General features: G+C 43.0%; 1 protein-coding gene across 4 annotated transcripts in view; it reads right to left on the reverse strand.

The window, feature by feature from the left end:
- Positions 1 to 6,367: 6,367 nt before the first annotated feature.
- LOC311077683 (B-cell receptor CD22-like) overlaps positions 6,368 to 19,930 on the reverse strand; it is a 28,402-nt gene continuing 14,839 nt past the window's right edge. Inside the window, exons 1-14 of one of the 4 annotated variants that reach the window (XM_084106266.1) lie at positions 19,255 to 19,309; positions 19,037 to 19,093; positions 18,062 to 18,412; positions 17,715 to 17,963; positions 12,245 to 12,496; positions 11,905 to 12,162; positions 11,494 to 11,745; positions 11,156 to 11,410; positions 8,757 to 8,993; positions 8,585 to 8,678; positions 7,195 to 7,240; positions 6,961 to 7,038; positions 6,822 to 6,881; positions 6,368 to 6,684 (exon numbers count right to left, since the gene is read on the reverse strand). In XM_084106266.1, coding sequence (XP_083962392.1) covers positions 6,661 to 6,684; positions 6,822 to 6,881; positions 6,961 to 7,038; positions 7,195 to 7,240; positions 8,585 to 8,678; positions 8,757 to 8,993; positions 11,156 to 11,410; positions 11,494 to 11,745; positions 11,905 to 12,162; positions 12,245 to 12,496; positions 17,715 to 17,963; positions 18,062 to 18,412; positions 19,037 to 19,091 — 2,211 coding nt within the window. In that variant the 5' untranslated portion in view covers positions 19,092 to 19,093; positions 19,255 to 19,309 and the 3' untranslated portion in view covers positions 6,368 to 6,660. Of the gene's footprint in view, positions 6,685 to 6,821; positions 6,882 to 6,960; positions 7,039 to 7,194; positions 7,241 to 8,584; positions 8,679 to 8,756; positions 8,994 to 11,155; positions 11,411 to 11,493; positions 11,746 to 11,904; positions 12,163 to 12,244; positions 12,497 to 17,714; positions 17,964 to 18,052; positions 18,413 to 19,036; positions 19,094 to 19,254; positions 19,310 to 19,930 lie in introns of those variants that run through there. The other 3 variants (XM_084106265.1, XM_084106268.1, XM_084106267.1) reach the window with 3 other exon arrangements.

The following is a 19,930-nucleotide window of genomic DNA, read 5'->3' on the forward strand; positions in this document are numbered from 1 at the left end:
AGTGCAACTAATAGACCATTCTGATTTAGAGAATGATAATGTATTGATAAAAAAAAATGTCTTTACTCTTTCTTTCTGTTCCTGAGTATATTTTCTGATTTCGGAACATGTCTTGTGTAAGAGTGGATGGTGTCTACGAGTTAGACTTTTTCTCCAAAAGAGGAACAGAAGACGGCACTCGAATCGTTCTTTTGCAAGAGGGGCGTTTTGGCTGTTTTGCCGACCGGATACAGTAAGAGTCTAATCTAGTTAGCTCCGCTGGTAGCTAAGCAATAACTTGTTGTGATTGGTTGCAGAGTTATCCAATTGCGTGCAGTGAGATTTTCAAACGCATGCTTGGTGCCGCCCCTCAAGCTGGCTGATTTTCATTAGTCGACGCCAGACCATTAAGCTTTTAGATTTAGGTGTGGATTTCCAGGCTAACATAGAGGGGATTACAATACAGATCTTGTCTTATTTACAACAAGACAACGTGTAGTTGCCGTGCTGAACAACTGCATCTTATGAGGCAGAACTGTATGAGGCTGGGATGAGCGCATAAATCACATAAACCACTCGAAATCCAACCAGAGCGGTCAGACTGAAACAGATTTCCAGAAATGTGATTTAAAAAAGGATTTAGCTCAAAACGGGTTTGTAAAAATCACATTTCATGGGATTTTTTTTTTCTGTTCACACTTGCTAAATCTGATCAGATTTCAATCAGATATGCACAAAAATCAGATTTGGTCTGAACGTAGCTTTTGACTACAGATGGACAAGTGAACGGAATGAGCAAATGTGTCAGATTGACCAGGTGGTAGTGAGAAATTCTCCAATGTCAGGTCTGTCAGACATGTCTGAACAATAATAATATTTTTCGCTAAAGAATACAGTCATGATCTGATGTCCAGTAGGGTATGTATAAGTGCATCTCATTGTCACTGTTGAGTCCTTTAGTGCACTGTAAGGACTGTAACTCACACCCCAATTAGCACTAGAAACCCCTGAAACACAGAAATCAGCCTGAACAAAATAGCAGCAGTTGTTTATAAAAAATGTATGGTATGCAAAATCTTTGGAGAGTTTCTGAAGTGTTGCACTGACTAACCGTAAGCCATGAGCAGAAAGATCAGAGGAAAATGAGGAGGAATTCTGACTGACATTACCATAGCAACACCTACAACAAATGCACAGTGGCTTATTTCTGTTAAATTGAATGGTTTCATTCTGTTGTAATTTTCATATAAGAAAATTACAAAATTTATAATTTTTTCAATAAGCTTATATTTACAAAAAAAAACAAAAAAAACACACACATCTAATCATCACATAAATATTTTAAAGTTTTAACCACAAGGATATTTACTCACTGAGCTGGAAAAATACAATATTTGATCAACAACAGCATATTATCTAAAAAAATCAGAACAATTAGTACAAATGTGTGTTTACAGTGTTCACATATACAAACTTGGTTTAGTTGTCACACTTTTACTCCAGTGAATATTTCTAAAGGTAGATTTCTTTTTAAAAGTCACTTTCTGTATAGAGACACAGCTTAAAGACTTGGGCATGGCCGGTCTAGGGAGGGGCTAGCGGTGGCTTTAGCACCCCTGAGAAAGACCAAAGCACTCCCATAGCACCCCCACACATTATTTCCTGGAAGCAATTATATACAGGCTGGGTGTTATATTTAAGTTGATAATAAAAGCAACAAATGAAATAAAATAAAAACATTTGACTCATTACGCATACATGACTTGGTTTGCAGCTACTTTCGCAATTTTCATAACGTCATAGCATGCAAACACACTAGAACTTTTGACCTTTAACCTTATAGTGACTGTGTGACAACTAGACCCAGTCTCCCCTATAACATATTTGAATGTAAAGATTGATTAAGTAAATGATGCTCTTACCCGTTTCTCCAACACTCATACCAATGACAAATGAACAGGCTGAAACCAGCATTAGGTTTTTATGTGGTCACCTTATATTTAACACGAGGAAATGACACTTCAACCCTTGCTGATAGCGGAAGCAAAGTTTAAACACAGCGACAGAGCAACATCAGAGACAACATTAGACTAAAGTAATAAAATAAAATTTAAACTGGATAAACTTTATGTCAGTCTGTAGAGATGCTCATGAGCATGTTTTTAAACATGCATATTTAACTGGTTCCTATAGGACCAATAAAATAATTGCTTGACAAATGCAATAATTTAATGCAGATATATTTGAGCTCATTGAAGTAATGAATACTTGTTTGTTAACAAATTTTTATGTATTATTTAATCCAAATGGTATTTGTTTGTCTAACACGTAACAAAGAGTACGTTATCTGAGGTTTCTCCTGTAAAGGGCGCTTAGCGCTGGGTTGTTTCCATAGGCTCGTTTGAGATGCGTCTCACCTTCAAAATAGATGAGAAGAGATGGCTGTGGTCAGTGGAGGAGTGAAATAGTGTAGTCAAGACGGACAGTTTTCACTTCTCATAATGGCTCAGACACCTACGAGATTAAAGACGGATATGTGCGTTGTTGTCATCGCAGTCTTTTTCCCATCACATCTTTTGAAGCACTTCTTATTCATTTCTATGGTCTCCACAAACAGTGGGTGCTTCTCATTTCTTATTTGTGCATCCTCATTTCCTTCCCTCGCTTCCGTTACCTTTAGGATGTGAGGGAAGGATACACCTGTGTGTCCTCATTCATGCTCCTCGTTCCTCGCCTCCTCGCGTTGCAATTATGGTGCTTTTCAAGGCTCACTTTACTTTTGCTCTGTTCGCCACCTCTACTGCTGTGACGTCAGCGTAAACTCAACTAAAAAAAAACCCACACAAAACATTATACAGCAATTTCTTTTTTCAAGTTGCGACGGTCATTTAAAGCAAGTCGTTTAAAAAAGTTGTGCGAACAAATGATACTGCGGTGGCTGTTGCTGACTAAATCTACACAGCAAAATCATCAGTGTTAAATTAAAGCAGCTCTATGCAGCTTTGCCGATTTCTTCGCTGTTTTCTCGCTTTTTGCTCGCGGGTTTCTCTATAGAGCTCCCCCTACAGCTTCGGAATAGATATTTGACAACACTGTCGTCAAAACTCATTGGCGACTCTCCCCCCTCCCATCTTCTCCCGCTGGTCATGTGCATTTGTTTTCAAAGAACCCGGCGAACGCACGGAGCCATGTCCACTGAGGTATGTATGATACACAGAAGGAAAAGGACCCTAGGTTGATTTTACTCCGAACTATCCCTTTAATAATGGTAGATATGATCTGTGATTCAAGCAACTACATGATGAAAATGTCATCAAAACATTACTGTCATGATCTTGGCTGCATTTCCCTAAATACTAAGTTGATTGTAGAACAATTCCAAAAAATGTTCTTTATGATCAATGTAATTGGCTCTAATGTGATTATCAAGGCACACATGATCCGAATTAGCTATTACGCTTTAGGTTGTTTTGGCAACTTAAAATGATAAAACTTAACTTTTGATTGAGTCTGATTCATTGATCTCATTCATAATCTAATAACCGATGCTCATTGGTTTGCCCTTAACATTTTAAAATTTTGAATTATCATCCTTGTAGCCTGGATGCCAGCCAAACTTAGCCCCTCCCACAACATTTTTAGGTCGGGAAGTTCGGTCTGGACTTGATCCGTTGTGGAGCTATTGGGCCCGAACCAAAGCTGTTTGGACAATCAAATTGTCAGGGCGGGCTTTATACGATGGACAGATGATCAACAGTAACGTAATCATCCACGTCACCAAAGAGAGCTTAGGTTGAATTTGTTTACAACAAAGATGACTGCCGCTGGAGAATTGAGATTTCACACTTACAAATAAGTCAGATAGAATAAATGCATATTTGGCGTGCTGTCCAAGGAGAGGCTCCGGGCTCGGTATTCGACCCGAACCCAAAGTAGCCTTCTCCCCCCGTATTCCTGGCTGTGTTAGGTAAGTTGACAGAGTGAATATATGCTTCCTCTCATGCTGATAGGGTAGACATGGTAATTGTTTGATGACAAGTTGATTGGATTGATTATCTGAACGTGCTCCTCCCGAACTTTGTTTATGAAACATTATGTGTAGATTCCGCCATCGCGTCTGTTATAGATGATATCGACAGCGCATTCATTTTAAAAGAGGAACAGAGAACCGCGATCAAGGCATTTGTCGATCGGAAAGATGAATGAAGAACATGTGTCACTTACTCCGTTGCTCTGATTGGTTGTAGGTCTATCCAATTGAGTGCAGAGGCATTTTCCTTCCTGGTTCGGTTGAAACACGCCTCATAATCACAGCCCAATGGAGCAGTATCAGACTCATATTCTGACTAGAATCTGAGTTTGACGACTTCAGGCTACCACTTTCCACCATCGAAAACACATTCGACCGGATCGCTTTCATAGTGTAAACACTCATGTGGTCGAATGTGTTTTCGAATCTGAGTATGACGATGTCAGGCTATCATCCTTGTATAACTACAGCATGACATGTACTGTAAAACACAGCAAAGGATTTTATAAAATGTTCTGCATAAGTTTTTGTTTTTTGTTATAGTCAATCACTCTCAGACATCAAGAATCATCATTCTAAATGTTAAACCACGCGTTTGAAATTATCTCAGCTTCTCCTAATAGTGTTAATGCATGGTAGTGATCAGAGTAATATTTTTTAACTTGTTATTTTAAATTGTTATACAAAATACAGATTTATTTAATATTATATCAACCAACTGTAAGTCATAAACTAACCTTCTTCAGATGATCTCTCTTTATTTATATTACAACACAAAAACACAACTGCAGATGCTGAAAAAAAAAAAAAAATCAACAAAAGTCAAGGGTCAAGAGCCCAACTAAAGCAAACACTGATACACAACATGGTGATTTCAAACTATTATTTTCAATAAAACATCAACATCTAAACCTCTGTTAATTCTCAATAAGAACTTCTGTAGACGTCTGACAGAAATAAAGTCAGTCTGGTCAGTAATAAGTGAAGCTGGTAATGCTGTTTGTGGAGTTGTTTAATCCTCCTCTGATGAGATTGTTGTATTACAAATTTATAAAATGTTACATATAGGTTCCAATACAATAGTATATAAGCCAAGAAAGTTCTGTAGGCTGTGTTTTACATTTTGAGTCATAGATGATGAGATTCAAAGAAGATTAAGTCAAGCAACCCAGGTGTCTGACATTAACCTTTTGTCTTTATGCACCTCCTGAACAGTCTCAATGTCCCAAGTTAAACTATGATAATGTGAAGGTATGGGTGATACTGTCAGGCTGATTGAATTAGCATCTATGCATTTGAAGGACACTGTTATGCTGATGAGATCAGGTAACGAGCTGACTCCAGTGCTTCATTTACATGCCACCTCTATGTAAATCCCTCCCCCTTGAAAGGTATATAAACTACACTGTAAAGTCCCCCTAGTCAGACTTGGATGACTACAGCGACGCACAGCAAGTCCTCAATAAAGAGTAACTTCTGCTTGAAAGATATCTTCTCCTAGTCTTCGCTTCTGAGTTCCCTACAAGATCTTGAGAGATTGATTGTCTTATTTTATTTCAGTTGATTTATTCTAAGGCTGTGGCTGAAGTCAGTTGTAGTTTCTGTTATTGTTGTTCCTCTTTCCTTCTGCTTGTTATTACTTAATTATCTCATTAGCTCTGACATTTTGCCTGTAGTGTGCACACTGAGCAGTGTTCATTTCATCTAGCTAACCCATGTGGGGTCTACATGGAAACTGTGGACAAAACTGGCTGGAACCCAGTTTGATAACCCAGGCCAAACCCATCTTGGCCCCACATGGTTGTGCTGGTTTGCTACACGATTGGGCAATTCAGTAATGGGAAATGACATCAATCAAACATAAAACTCATATATTATTTTTAAACAATCATGAACAGTTTTCCCAGACTCTTATAAGGATATTAACTGCAATATCTGCACAGAGACACAGCAATAAAATAGATAGAAATTTATGAGGGGTGGACTTAAAATTTGCTGTGGGATCATCGCCCTCTAGCACCAAATCATCACAATTACAAAACATGGTTTGAAACATTATGGGCTTGTTCGACTTGAACCGGAGCTGCACAGATTGATCTATTAATGACATCAAATTACCGCGAGAGCGATTCGAGAGCTTTTGAATCGCTCTCGAGGTACTTTGACGTCATAAACCGATCGGTCTGTGCAGCTCCGGTTCAAGTCAAACAAGCCTAATGACGTACTAAATTCTTGTTTGTTGAAATCACGTGACAGGTTGATATAAGCTTCAAAGCACCAATATGAAACAATGGGCTGAAATTGGTCCGTTTATTTTTGCAAATTTAATTTCTATTTAAAAAGAATAAAGATAAAATATCAGTCACACAGTTCCTTTAATAAACAGATAATATTTGCACACAATTCAGCCACACTATAATATGTGTAAGGTCCTTTCAGCAATAGCTCACAGTGGAAACATGTTTATTGATTACAGTACTGTTCATTCATCACACACTTGAACATAATCCATGACTTTATTTGACAAAATCTATAAACATACTTCACTGCAGAACAGAAACTCTACAGTGGCGTTCACAGATAAAGTCGCTTGTGACGTGGCCTTGTCCAGTGATGCCAAAAAGTTGGGTAAAGTTTAAGTGTGCTTAATTTTACCGTGGCGACTTCTTGTGTGGCTACAACAGAAAGGAGAGAAGATCATTTAAGTGATTAAAAGTAATGAAAATGAAAGTGATATTCACTATCTATTGACGAGTACAAGGAAACTTTCTTTATTGCTTATATTGAGAAGACCTGAGGATCTCACACTTACTGACACATTTTCATATTCAGAAGAGCCCGACTGGTGAACAGCAGGTCTGGGATGAACAGTCTACATAAAAAACGATTATTTATTACCTGAATTTGGAATGCAAATCTTTTGCACATGTAGTTTTGGACATTTCACTTACTGTGAGTGTGTTGTACTGGTCAGAAGATCTGGTCCTGAGGTCAAGAACTGCATATGAGCCTGCACTGGGATCATCATTCTACACACACACACACACACACACACACACACACACACACATATGTATATATATATATACATTACACACACACACACGCACACAATCTCTGCATGGATGAAGAGGCTAATTTCCTTCTTTTATTGATTTTATTCAGTGATTCTTTGATCATCTCACCTCATACTCATGTATTGCAGATCTTCTGTTCATCACTTTCCTCTGACTGTCAAAAAGAAAAAAAGAAACATCTCGGTTATGTATGGTAACCCTTGTTCCCTAAAACATGCGGACATAATTCGGATCACTTCAGGAGGCCCTATCATCTTCGAGTGTATACAGAACGAGCCAATGCATATTGGTTTGCAAGATTTGCATCTTGTGCCCGGCCCACAGCATGGGTATAAATACAGAAGAGGATGCACGCACCTTTGTTTTTTTCCCTGAGGAGCCAAGATAGTGACGGCCGTACAGCGATGGCACAGGAACCGTGGCAACAGGACGTAATGTCTCCCGTTCCCTAATTCAGGGAACGAGGGTTACCATACATAACCAAGACATTCCCGTTCAGTCGGCCATGTTCATCGCTATGTCGACATGCCGATGTAATTGGGATCCCTATGGAAAATGCCACCATTGCTGCCACCTCCAGCGCCCTACAAAAGTCTCTCAGCCCCTCAGCTGACTGGGTCGGATAACTGTTCCTTATAACCAACACAGTAAGACTCTTTGGATAACACTGGGAAAGTGTGCACCTTCCAGGGGAGAGGAAGGGGTTGGGAGGTAATATGTGGAAGTTACACATATGGACTGGCCAAGCAGGGCAGTACAACATATGGAATGTCACCATAGTAGGGGGACACAACACCGGACAGTGACGGGCTCACCGCAGGGAGCCATTCCATGGAAAAATACACATATGGGATCGCTGCAGGGATCACTACATATAGGACCCAGCCTAAAACAGGTTCCACCAATGCATACGAGTGTTAAGCCTGGCATCGGACACTCTGCCACGTCTGACTGTCAAGGGGTGTGAAGGAACACACTGGAGCAATAAGCGCACGTCTCTGCTCCATGGGGAGGGGAATGGCGCAGCAAGCCAACACTAGAGCGGGTACTTCAGTGTTACTGGCTACTTGAGGCGAGCACAAGGGAAGAAACTGGCTCTACACGTAGGCTATAGAATCTAGCAAACGTGTTAGGTGTCACCCAGCCCACAGCTCTACAGATATATGCCAGCGAGGTGCCATGCGTCAGCGCCCAGGAAGAGGCAACACTCCTAGTGGAGTGAGCTCTCAACCCAAGTGGGCAAAGCACTCCTTGGGACTGGTACGCCAAGGCGATGGCATCCACTATCCAGTAGGCTATCCTCTGCTTGGAGGCCATCCATCCGTAACAGATCCCTGAAGTGATCCCAATTATGTCGGCACATCGACTTAGTGTCGAACATGACCGACTGAAGGGGAACTAGAAATATGAAACAGTTTCATATATAAATAATTATCAAATATCCTTATGCATTAGTTTGAAAGTAGATGATATTTATAATCTCTAATATTGTATTTACATTATAAATAGTATGGTGATGAAGATGATGATGATGAATAATCCTCCAGATGCCGCTGTGATCACAATCACATTCCTACCAGCACCATGATGAACTGAAAGAGGAAGATCATCATGATTAACTCTCCAAACTGATGAATGATGTGAAGATACAGGAGTGTGTTTACCTTTACCTGTGACAGTTACAGTGTCTGATCTCTGAGATCCATGTTGATTGCGAGCCTGACAGTAGAAGCGTCCACTCTGTAGTGCACTGAAACTCTGTCCAGATCCAATAGCTGAGGTTTCATTCTCTTTAAACCAGCTGAAGTTCAGAGCAGGAGGGTTTGAATCACTGCTGCAGCTCAGAGTCACTGAATCTCCATCCACTATTTCACCAGAGACAGACACTAAGACATTCTTCGGAGGGTCTAAAGCAGAAAACATAACAAATTTCACATCACAGAAAATGTTTAGAGGATTTAATGTCACAGTTACTGAACGTCTCGGTTCCGTTTTTAACCCTTGTTCCCTGAAGGAGGGAACAGAGATTTAGTCGACGTACCTACTAATTGGGATCACGCTTAGGGAGCCTGTCATCTTAGGAAGGTATACCAGTGCCTAGACAAAAGCCTCCTGCTCCCCCCGCATTATTGAGGTGTAGATAGGACAGGGCTTAGGCCAGGGAAGTCACTGCTGTTCTGCAAGACCCATTAAGTCAGACTTGAACAACACTGGGAAAGTGTGCCCTTTTGGAGGAAAGGAAGACACTGTGGAAGCCACATCCTGCCCTTAGGGAGGTATACATGTGGAGGTTAAACATATGGACTTGGCGTTACCGGGCAGTACAACATATGGAATGTCACTGAGGTGGTTCCAGTCTATAACGCACTGGTCAGAGATGGCAGAGCGGGCTCTGCAAAGAGAAAGGGAGCCGTACCGTGGAAGAATACAAATATGTGACCGCCGTAGGGATCACAACATATGGACCCAGCCAAGCACTGGTTCCACCAGTGCATACGAGTGTTAGGCCTGGAATCGGATGCTCCGCCACGTCCATTGCCGAAGGGTGTGGAGGAACTCAACAGGGATCGGCAAAAGAGGAACTCTACTGGAGCAAGAATGGTGCACGTATCCAGTCCAGGGGAATGGTGCAGCAAGCCGACACTTTGAACAGGGCTTACAGTGTAACTAGCTTCTATGCGAAGGGAGCACAAGGGAAGCAACCGGCTCAACACGTAGGCTATAGAACCTAGCTAACGTGTTTTATGTTGTCCAGCCCAAAGCTCTACAAACATCTGTCAGTGAGGCACACTGTGCCAACTCCCAGGAAGCAGCTACACTCCGAATGGAGTGGGCTCGCAACCCAGGGGGCATGGTGCATCTTGGGAATGACACACCAAGATGATGGCATCCACTATCCAGTGGGCCAACCTCTGCTTGGAGACAGACTTTCCCCTTCTGCTGGTCTCTGTAACAGCCTCCTCCGGGGGCAGCGCTTGCAGGCTCACCACCTGGTCCCGAAAGGGAGTGGTAGGAATCATGGGCACATATCCAGGCTGGGGTCTCAGGATAACGTGAGAGTTAGTCAGCCCAAAACCCAGGCACGATTCGTCGACCAAAAATGTGTTCAGGTCCCCTGTCCTCTTAATAGAGGCCAAGCAAGCAGGAGAACTGTTTTTAAAGACAGGACTTTTAACTCAGCTGCCTGCAGGGCTCAAAGGGAGGTCTCTGCAGTGCGGTCAGGACCAGAGATAAGGAACACCTCCGGGGGTCTTCTCGGAGAGTAGAATGGGACCGGAGGGACCGGCTCTATTGCATCCTTTGCCAGTAGGACTGCGATGTCCGCACACATAACAAGGGCACGAGTCCAAGGTGAGTCTCAATCTCAACACCACAATGGTCATGTTCCCGCAGTGGGAACATGACTCATCCACAAAAGCTGCTTCAGCGTGCTGTAAGCCCAAACACGTGATGAAACTATTGTGACCTTCAGAGGGGGACAGGGTATGACCGCATCCAGAAATGCACAGATGGAATGGCATCTTGAAAAAGACGCAAACGCACCCATGTTGCTCTTTCAGGAAATGGGACCCTTCACCAGTGCCGGAGCACATAGGGGAATTACCGCGGCAACACTGACAGGAGATGGTGCAGCCTGTAACAGTGAAGCACTCACGTCTTTGCCCTCTAACCAACCGTCAACAAACACACAGAAATGATGTTGTTAAAACAGCAGTTGAGAGCTCAGAGGGCTCGCGGTCACCGCTGAACACGCTCTGTAGAACCACCAGCACTGGGAGACTCTTTCAGAAGAACACCGACACACCCGTTCATTGAAAACAGCAACACTCTTCAGAGACATCAACACTGATCGACTCCGAAGCGAAAGACAACTGGTGCGTGCATCCACTTCCATATTTATACCCGTGCTGCGGGGCAAAGCGTGAGATGCAAATCTCTCACGCCAATGTGCATTGGCTCATTTTAACAAAACTCGAAGACGACAGTCTCCCTAAGCGTGATCCCAATCAGTCGGTGCGTCGACTACGTTGAACGTGACCGAACTGAAAAGGAAACGTCATAAACTCACACATGACGTTTAAAGTCACAGCGGAGTATTTCTCTCCGTGTTCATTGATGGACTTGCACTTGTATTCTCCACTGTCATCAGAGCTGATCTTTGAGATGCTGTAGATTCTTCCAGATCCTACAATCGTTCCTCCTTTAAACCAGCTGAAGTTCAGAACAGGAGGGTTTGAGTCACTGATGCAGTTCAGAGTCACTGAATCTCCCTCCACTATTACACCAGATGGACTGATGGACACTGAGATGCTCTTTGGTGGGTCTGAAAAAAAAATAAATCATTGAGTGAATCACAATAAAGCTGCCATCACTATGTTTAAAGGATTTAATGTCACAGTTACTTACACATGACATTTAAAACCACAGTGGAGTATTTCTCTCCATGTTTATTGATGGACTTGCACTTGTATTCTCCACTGTCATCAGAGCTGATCTTTGAGAAGCTGTAGATTCTTCCAGATATTAAAATTTGTCCTCCTTTAATCCAGTTGATTTCTGCAGGAGGGTTTGAGTCACTGATGCAGTTCAGAGTCACTGAATCTCCCTCCACTATTACACCAGATGGACTGATGGACACTGAGACACTCCTGGGAGGATCTAACACAGAGAAATATTGATATCATTAACAATCATATTAAACTTGACATCACAGATGTTTAGAGGATTTAATGTCACAAAATAAACTCTATACTCATGTTTTGCATTTGTTAATCCACTAATTTGTTGATCACAGTTACTGAACCATCATTTACTCACACATGACGTTTAAAGTCACAGCTTCAGAGTATTTCCCTCCATGTTTATTGATGGACTTGCACTTGTATTCTCCACTGTCATCAGAGCTGATCTTTGAGATGCTGAAGATTCTTCCAGATCCTACAATCGTTCCTCCTTTAATCCAGCTGAAGTTCAGAGCAGGAGGGTTTGAGTCACTGATGCAGTTCAGAGTCACTGAATCTCCCTCCACTATTACACCAGATGGACTGATGGACACTGAGACGCTCTTTGGTGGGTCTGAAAAAAAATTAATCATTGAGTGAATCACAATAAAGCTGCCATCACTATGTTTAAAGGATTTAATGTCACAGTTACTTACACATGACATTTAAAACCACAGTGGAGTATTTCTCTCCATGTTTATTGATGGACTTGCACTTGTATTCTCCACTGTCATCAGAGCTGATCTTTGAGAAGCTGCAGATTCTTCCAGATATTAAAATTTGTCCTCCTTTAATCCAGCTGATTTCTGCAGGAGGGTTTGAGTCACTTCTGCAGCTCAGAGTCACTGAATCTCCCTCCACTATTACACCAGATGGACTGATGGATATCACAGGATTCACTGGAGGATCTACAGGTGAAATATTTTATATTTTTATCTTTAGTTCATCATCAAAAGCCTCAAAGTGTCAAGGGAAACTCTAAATTGAACATTTTTTTATTAGTATTTTGATTCACTCACACTGACTCACACAGACTTCATGCAATCAAATTCTTCCAGACCAGAGTCAGTAAGTCATTTCTTTATAAATCTCACAGCGGGGTTTGATGGGGCTATATAATCCCCCTAAGGATTTCCTAATGATTTTCCTGTTGTTTACTCTAAGATTTAATAACCGTTTAACTGTGCCTAAATGCATAAACAATGGTCTTGATGGGGGAGTAGTAGATTAGGCCAAGCTTATGTACTGCAAACATTAGCAAATAGCAAATCAAGAGCGATCATAATGGAGCTCTATTAAAGGTGCAGTAAGCTGTACAAACAACAACTGCACCTTGACCAATATCGCACCTTATAGCCAATCAGCAGTAGGAGGTGTTTCCACTCATGATAGGGGATGAGAGAGAGTGAGCAATAGGGAGATTTGAAGAAAGAGTGTAGAAAGAGAGATGGCTGAGAGACATTACAAAAGAGAAAAGGTCAGAGGAATATCACTGGAAAAAAGGGTTATAATCAGGAGCTTTGGAACCCATGTTAATATAATAAAATCTTTCCAGTGCTGGAGAGACCTCAGCGGGAAGGCCTGAAAACAGATGCTGAGGTTTCGTTGTTTCTGCTCCATATGTGAGTAACACTGGTTTTGGGTGTCATTGGTTTTCTGGAGCTGCTGTGCTGCTGGCGACTAATAACCAACTCTTGTTTGTATATACTCTTGTGTACTGTATGTTCATTGTTTGTGCTTACTTGTTGTTCGTTTGTCATCTTCCTTTTATTTTTCACAAAGCATTATTCTGCTGTGCTTTAGCTATGATAAACAGATACCCACACCTGCATTTCGGTGGCGGAGCAATGAAGGGAGGCGTGCGATTGTTTGGGTTTATTTCAAATATCAACAGTGTTCAACAACGGTTCTTGGAAAATGCATACTGCACCTTTAAATATGAAGCATAAGACTCGTCTCAGAATAGCTCAGAAGATAAGACTGTATACTCTTGTAATCTGCAATTGGTGAGTCGCTACTTTTGTGGCTTAAGCCCCTGATTATTGTCAAATGCCCCTGATATTTGTTAAGATTCACTCACATTATAAACGTAAAATAATATAGATTTTAATATAAATTATTCACCCTAGCGAAGTGGTGATGAAAAAGAGATTGTTTTCAATCTAAACATTATGCATTACACAGACCTTAATGCATCTTTTTCCCTCCGTGTTTTAAAATGCCATGTCTGCTTGTCTTGACATTACTGCGCTCTTTTCCATTTTGTTCACATTTTTAAAAGAGCAAACACGTTCCTTCATTTAGCTCACTGCAGTTTTAAAGCCCTCATTATCTGTCATGAGTGTGCTTTGGGCGTACCGTGCAAAAAAACAATCAGAGTCTCATCTCCCATTCCCTTTAAAAGCCAGTTGTGCTTGCGGCATATTCGCTATTTACATGGCGCAATCTGCAAGCGGAAAGACTGAACACTAGCCTGACTACGTCAGACTTCGTACTTCCGCTCAATTTCATTTCGCTTCTGTACTCAGTCTGAGATAGCGACCGTTTTCCCCGTTTTCCTCCGGCCTGAAAACAGCCGGCCAATCAACGAACAGAGGGCGGGCTGAGAGCCGTGACGTAGATGCTGATTGTACCGTGGAAGCGTAGATTTACTTCACATAATCTGCAAAAGTCGATCACAGCCATGTTCACTCCGGTATTTCGCTCAATGGTTTTGTTTTCGCATCATACATGTGTTTACAGTGGAAGTTAGATGCGGCTGAGCATGCGCATAACACACGCCATAACCAAACGTTATGTGATTGGCTTACGGGTAACCAATGATTTTAAACTTCAGACAAGCGCCCCCCGCGAGAAAGAAAACCCTTTTCAATTATGCCATGCCAGACTCTGTCTATGAAGCAAAGCGAAGTAGCAGAGTTTGGTATTACCAGGCTAACTGAACACGTCTCTAGAGAGCAAACGGATCTGCTCATGCGCGAGGTTAAAGCTCAAGCAGACCATCTACGGGACAAGCCGGATTCCACCATATCTTTATGAACACAATATTATTTTTTTTATATTGCAATCCTTTTATTTTTTATATTTGGCATGTTTGTGTGCTGCTGCGCATCCCTGTGTGTGTAATAAGCAGAGTGTACGCGCGTTGTGGACCCACGTACATGCTCATTTTACTAACATGCTCTTTAAATAACAAACAAAATATTATGCCATTGACTTTAGACCAGATTTCAGTTGGTCAATGGCTCAGTTTATTTCAGTTCCTCAAAATAGCAACGTGCCAACAATGCGCCTGAACACACCTCGTTTTCAGACCATCTGTTATGATTCGGTTGAAACATGGAGGAAGCAGGATCCAAATGCAGCTCACTTTATTAAACAAACTCCAGACTTACAAACTCAAATACAGGAACAGGGAACAGGACTCAGGAACAGAACAACCAACATCCACTTAACAACATCAAGAACTCACAAAGACTGAACTAGACACAGGGCTTAAATACATACTGGACTAATGACGAGACAAGGGACACCTGTGAACATTTAAACAATCAACCAATGACAAAATGACAACAGACAGGGGAACACAAGGCAAGATCACATGACTAGAACAGGGGATCACATGACAGACAAGAACCAGGAACAATAAACAAAACCCAAACCGTGACATAGCCCCCCCTCTATGGGCGGCTCCCGACGCCCATCAAAACAAAAACATAAGTTCAGGAGGGTGGTGGAGCGGAGGCGGTCTTGGGGGAGGGATGGAGGGCCAGGCCCGTGCAGAGGAATAGATCCAGGACATGGCAATGGCGGGCCTGGGCCATGAAGCGTGGGTGGACCAGACAGTTCAGGGGACCAGAGCAGACCAGGGTGTGCGGGCGGCCAGGGCGGATCAGGATGTGCAGAGGACCAGGGCGGAGAAGACCCCTCAGGCGGCCACGGCCAGGGCGGATCAGGATGTGCAGAGGACCAGGGCGGAGAAGACCCCTCGGGCGGCCACGGTGAAGAAATCCCTTCGGGCGGCCACGGCGGAGAAGACCCTTCGGGCGGCCACGGCGGAGAAGACCCTTCGGGCGGCCACGGCGGAGAAGACCCTTCGGGCGGCCACGGCGGAGAAGACCCTTCGGGCGGCCACGGCGGAGAAGGCTTATTGCCCCCCCCCAAAATCTTCTTGGGGAGGTTAACGGACTTAGGCGCCAGGTAGGAGGAGTCCGGTGGCGAAGGCGTGTCAGGGCTGGATGAGACAGGCGGTGAAGGCAGGTCAGGGCTGGACGAGGTCTGTGACGAGGGCAGGTCAGGACTGGACAGGACCAGCGATGAAGAGGACTCTGAGCTGGGCAGGACCAGCGATGAAGAGGGCTCTGAGCTGGGCAGGACCAGCGGTGAAGAGGACTCTGAGCTGGGCAGGACCAGCGATGAAGAGGGCTCTGAGCTGGGCAGGACCAGCGGTGAAGAGGACTCTGAGCTGGGCAGGACCAGCGATGAAGAGGACTCTGAGCTGGGCAGGACCAGCGGCGAAGAGGGCTCTGAGCTGGGCAGGACCAGCGGCGAAGAGGGCTCTGAGCTGGGCAGGACCAGCGGCGAAGAGGGCTCTGAGCTGGGCAGGACCAGCGGCGAAGAGGGCTCTGAGTTGGGCAGGACCAGCGGCGAAGAGGGCTCTGAGCTGGGCAGGACCAGCGGCGAAGAGGGCTCTGAACTGGGCAGGACCAGCGGCGAAGAGGGCTCTAAGCTGGGCAGGACCAGCGGCGAAGAGGGCTCTGAGCTGGCGGGAAGTGCAGGCTCGGCTGGACTGGCGTGAAGCTCTGGATCGGCAGAAGTGACGTGAACAGTCTCTAGATCAGCAGAAGCGACGTGAACCGTCTCTAGATCAGCAGAAGCGACGTGAACCGTCTCTAGATCAGCAGAAGCGACGTGAACAGTCTCTGGATCAGCAGAAGCGACGTGAACAGTCTCTGGATCAGCAGAAGCGACGTGAACAGTCTCTGGATCAGCAGAAGCGACGTGAAGCTCAGTCTCTGGATCGGCTGACGTGACGTGAAGCTCAGGCTCGGCAGGGCTGACGTGGAGCCAAGGCTCGGCGGGACGAGTCCCTGGAACGATGGCCTTCGTGGCGGCATGTGCTGACATCAGCGGGGAATCGGCCACGCTGGAAACCAGTCCTTGACGGCCATAGACCAATCCAGTGGCTGGCTTGATGGTTGGCGTGACGTGAAGATTCTCAGGCTGGGCACATGAGACGTGAAGCTGTGAAGACTCTGGACTGGACGGGACCAGCGGTGAGGGCTCTGGGGGTACTGTGAGCTCAAGGGGTGTTTCATTAGCCAAGCCCACAGTAAATGCCAAACCGCTCAAGGAGAGGGCCAGGTCGACATATCCCTCCAGGGTCCAGCCGGTATAGTCCTCCGGCATAAATTGAGCAATGTCATCATCCAACCCGCTCCAAAACAGCTCCATGAGCTGGATGTCATCTAATGATCCCAGATGACAGCAAGTCAAAAAGTCCCTCGCATATCTCTCAATGGGCTGGCCATCCTGAAACAATGAAGAAAGGAATTTCCTCAGGGCCTGGTTGCTAACCACTGCTGGATCCATTTTGTGGTGAGTTCTTCTGTTATGATTCGGTTGAAACATGGAGGAAGCAGGATCCAAATGCAGCTCACTTTATTAAACAAACTCCAGACTTACAAACTCAAATACAGGAACAGGGAACAGGACTCAGGAACAGAACAACCAACATCCACTTAACAACATCAAGAACTCACAAAGACTGAACTAGACACAGGGCTTAAATACATACTGGACTAATGACGAGACAAGGGACACCTGTGAACATTTAAACAATCAACCAATGACAAAATGACAACAGACAGGGGAACACAAGGCAAGATCACATGACTAGAACAGGGGATCACATGACAGACAAGAACCAGGAACAATAAACAAAACCCAAACCGTGACACCAGCAGCCCATGGGTGAACATATGTATTTGCTATTTAAACAAATTGGCATGACGTGAAAATGAAAACTGCGTCGGGCTGAAACTAACAAAAAACACCTGGAGCTGCATTGCATCGGGTGTATGATATATTATACACTAAATAGAATACTAATAATAAGATACTCACACATGACATTGAGCTGAACAGCAGGAGAGATGTGAGTGTGTCCGTCTACAGCACAGCTATATCTGCCTGAATCCTCTCTTCTGACTGACTGCAGCAGGAGTTCATTGTTTCTGTCTCTTCTCTCAGTTAATGGCTGTGAGTTTCTGTACCAGATGAATGTTGCTCTGTCAGTCAGAGCGCAGCTGCTTTTACATCTCAGAGTGACTGAATCTCCCTCTGTCACTCTCTCAGGAGACTCCACCTGAAGATCTGAACACAACACACACATTATATCTAGTGCTGCTGTCATACACTGATTATTATTCAACATAATGCACAGAAGAAGAGATAAACCTCACCAAACTCACCTGTGACAGTAAGAGTCACTCCTGGATAACCAATCCATTTGTATTGATCAGTGATGAATCTGCAGCAGTAGTAAATGTCTTCATCTTTCTGGTTCACATGACTCAGTCTAATGGTGCTGTACCACTGTTCGTCTTCCAGACTCAGATACTGAAGCCTCTGACTGTATTCAGGGTTCTCAGACAGATCTGGGATCTCTATCCCCCATATTAAAGCAGGTTTGGTCCAGAACACTTTCGTAATATAATATCCAGGGTATGTAAAAGTGCATGTCATTATCACTGTTGAGTCCTTTAGTGCACAGATGTGTGAAGGAGAGTAACTCACATGCGGATCATCCTGGCCATAAACTCCTGAAACACACATTAAAGGGATAGTTCATCCAAAATTTCTAATTAGCCCATGATTTAATTTAGAATGTCATATACACCTAGGGTGACTTGAGGGTGAGTAAATCATGGGCTAATTTTCATTTTTGGGTGAAATATTTTTTTATATGAACTATTTGATTGAATTATAACATTTATGTGAATGAATTGGCCTATCGGGAGAGAGAGAGAGAGAGAGAGAGAGAGAGAGAGAGAGAGAGAGAGAGAGAGAGAGTGAGAGAGAGACGTGTGTGTGTGAATGATTGCATCTGTGCAGCATCTCTCTATAGCAATGAAGTTTAGAGTTTAATGAAAGCAGCGCATTAATATAGAACAGTGATATTAAACTGACATGGAATTACCATTAAACGGTTTTATTGCACACCTTTCAGCCAATAAGAATTAAGTAGTAAAAAAAAAAAAAAAAAAAAAAAAGTATTCAGACAGACCATGGTATAAATGACATTGTATATCTGATTAATGCAAAAACAAAAAAATTAAAGGGGGTTCAATGATTGGCAGTTCCCAGCAAAAGAAAGTCACAAAAAAACAGGTTTATATAATAAGTAAGTATGTATTGTTAATTATGTTAATTCTCCAATGACTCACTGTGAATCATGAGCAGAATCACCAGAGGAAGACGAGGAGCCATTCTGACTGACATCACTACAATTTAACACACACATGATTAGAAAAAAAATGATTTAGCTTCCAAAACATTTCCATGCATTAGATTTCAAAGAGAATATTTCCTGTTGAATAGGCCAGAGGTTTCCACATAAGTATTAATCTGAATATATTCACATATTTACCATTGTAACTCTTACCGTGTTCTGGGGAGTCTGATGTCGGGCAGGAGTTAAACTGATTTCACATGATTAACACAGTTTTAAAATCCCCATGCAGGCAGAAATCGTTCCTTCCTCTTTCTTGGGTCCTGCCCTTGTGTGAGAAACTTCAGACAACTTTTCATCATGATCCAATGGCATGTATTGTAATCTAAAAAGTCTTTAAACCCCAAATTCTTTAACAATAGGAATTCCTATTGTTAAGGCATTTTGGGTTTAATGACTTTTGTTATAATTTGTTGGTCCACCACTTTAACCGATCAGTGAATCTCAGATTTATTGACATATTGTCAGATATTAACGTATTTACAGGTTTGCTTGCTTTTTCACATATTAAAACTTAAGAGATGTTTAATATGAAGAGATGTTTAGATATTTATAAATCATATAAAAATAAAACTGGCTGTTTATACTGGCCACGGTTTCTTCCTGGAAACATTTTCTGAATAATTTTGAAACATATATTGAGTAAGACTGGATGTTGTCACTTCGACCATAGAGAGTTATTTTTTGACATTCTTGAGAGATGTTCTTTTTGCCTTCAGTTTATTTGCAAAAAAAAGAGAGAAGTGACAGGAGGTGGTGGATTGTGGTTGTTCGGCATATTTTTAAAATTCTTCAAATTATCAGATTGCATAACACTGCTGGAGCTAAC

Source organism: Abramis brama (assembly GCF_963993115.1).
Source record: "Abramis brama genome assembly, chromosome: 2".
Classification (NCBI taxonomy): Eukaryota; Metazoa; Chordata; class Actinopteri; order Cypriniformes; family Leuciscidae; genus Abramis; species Abramis brama.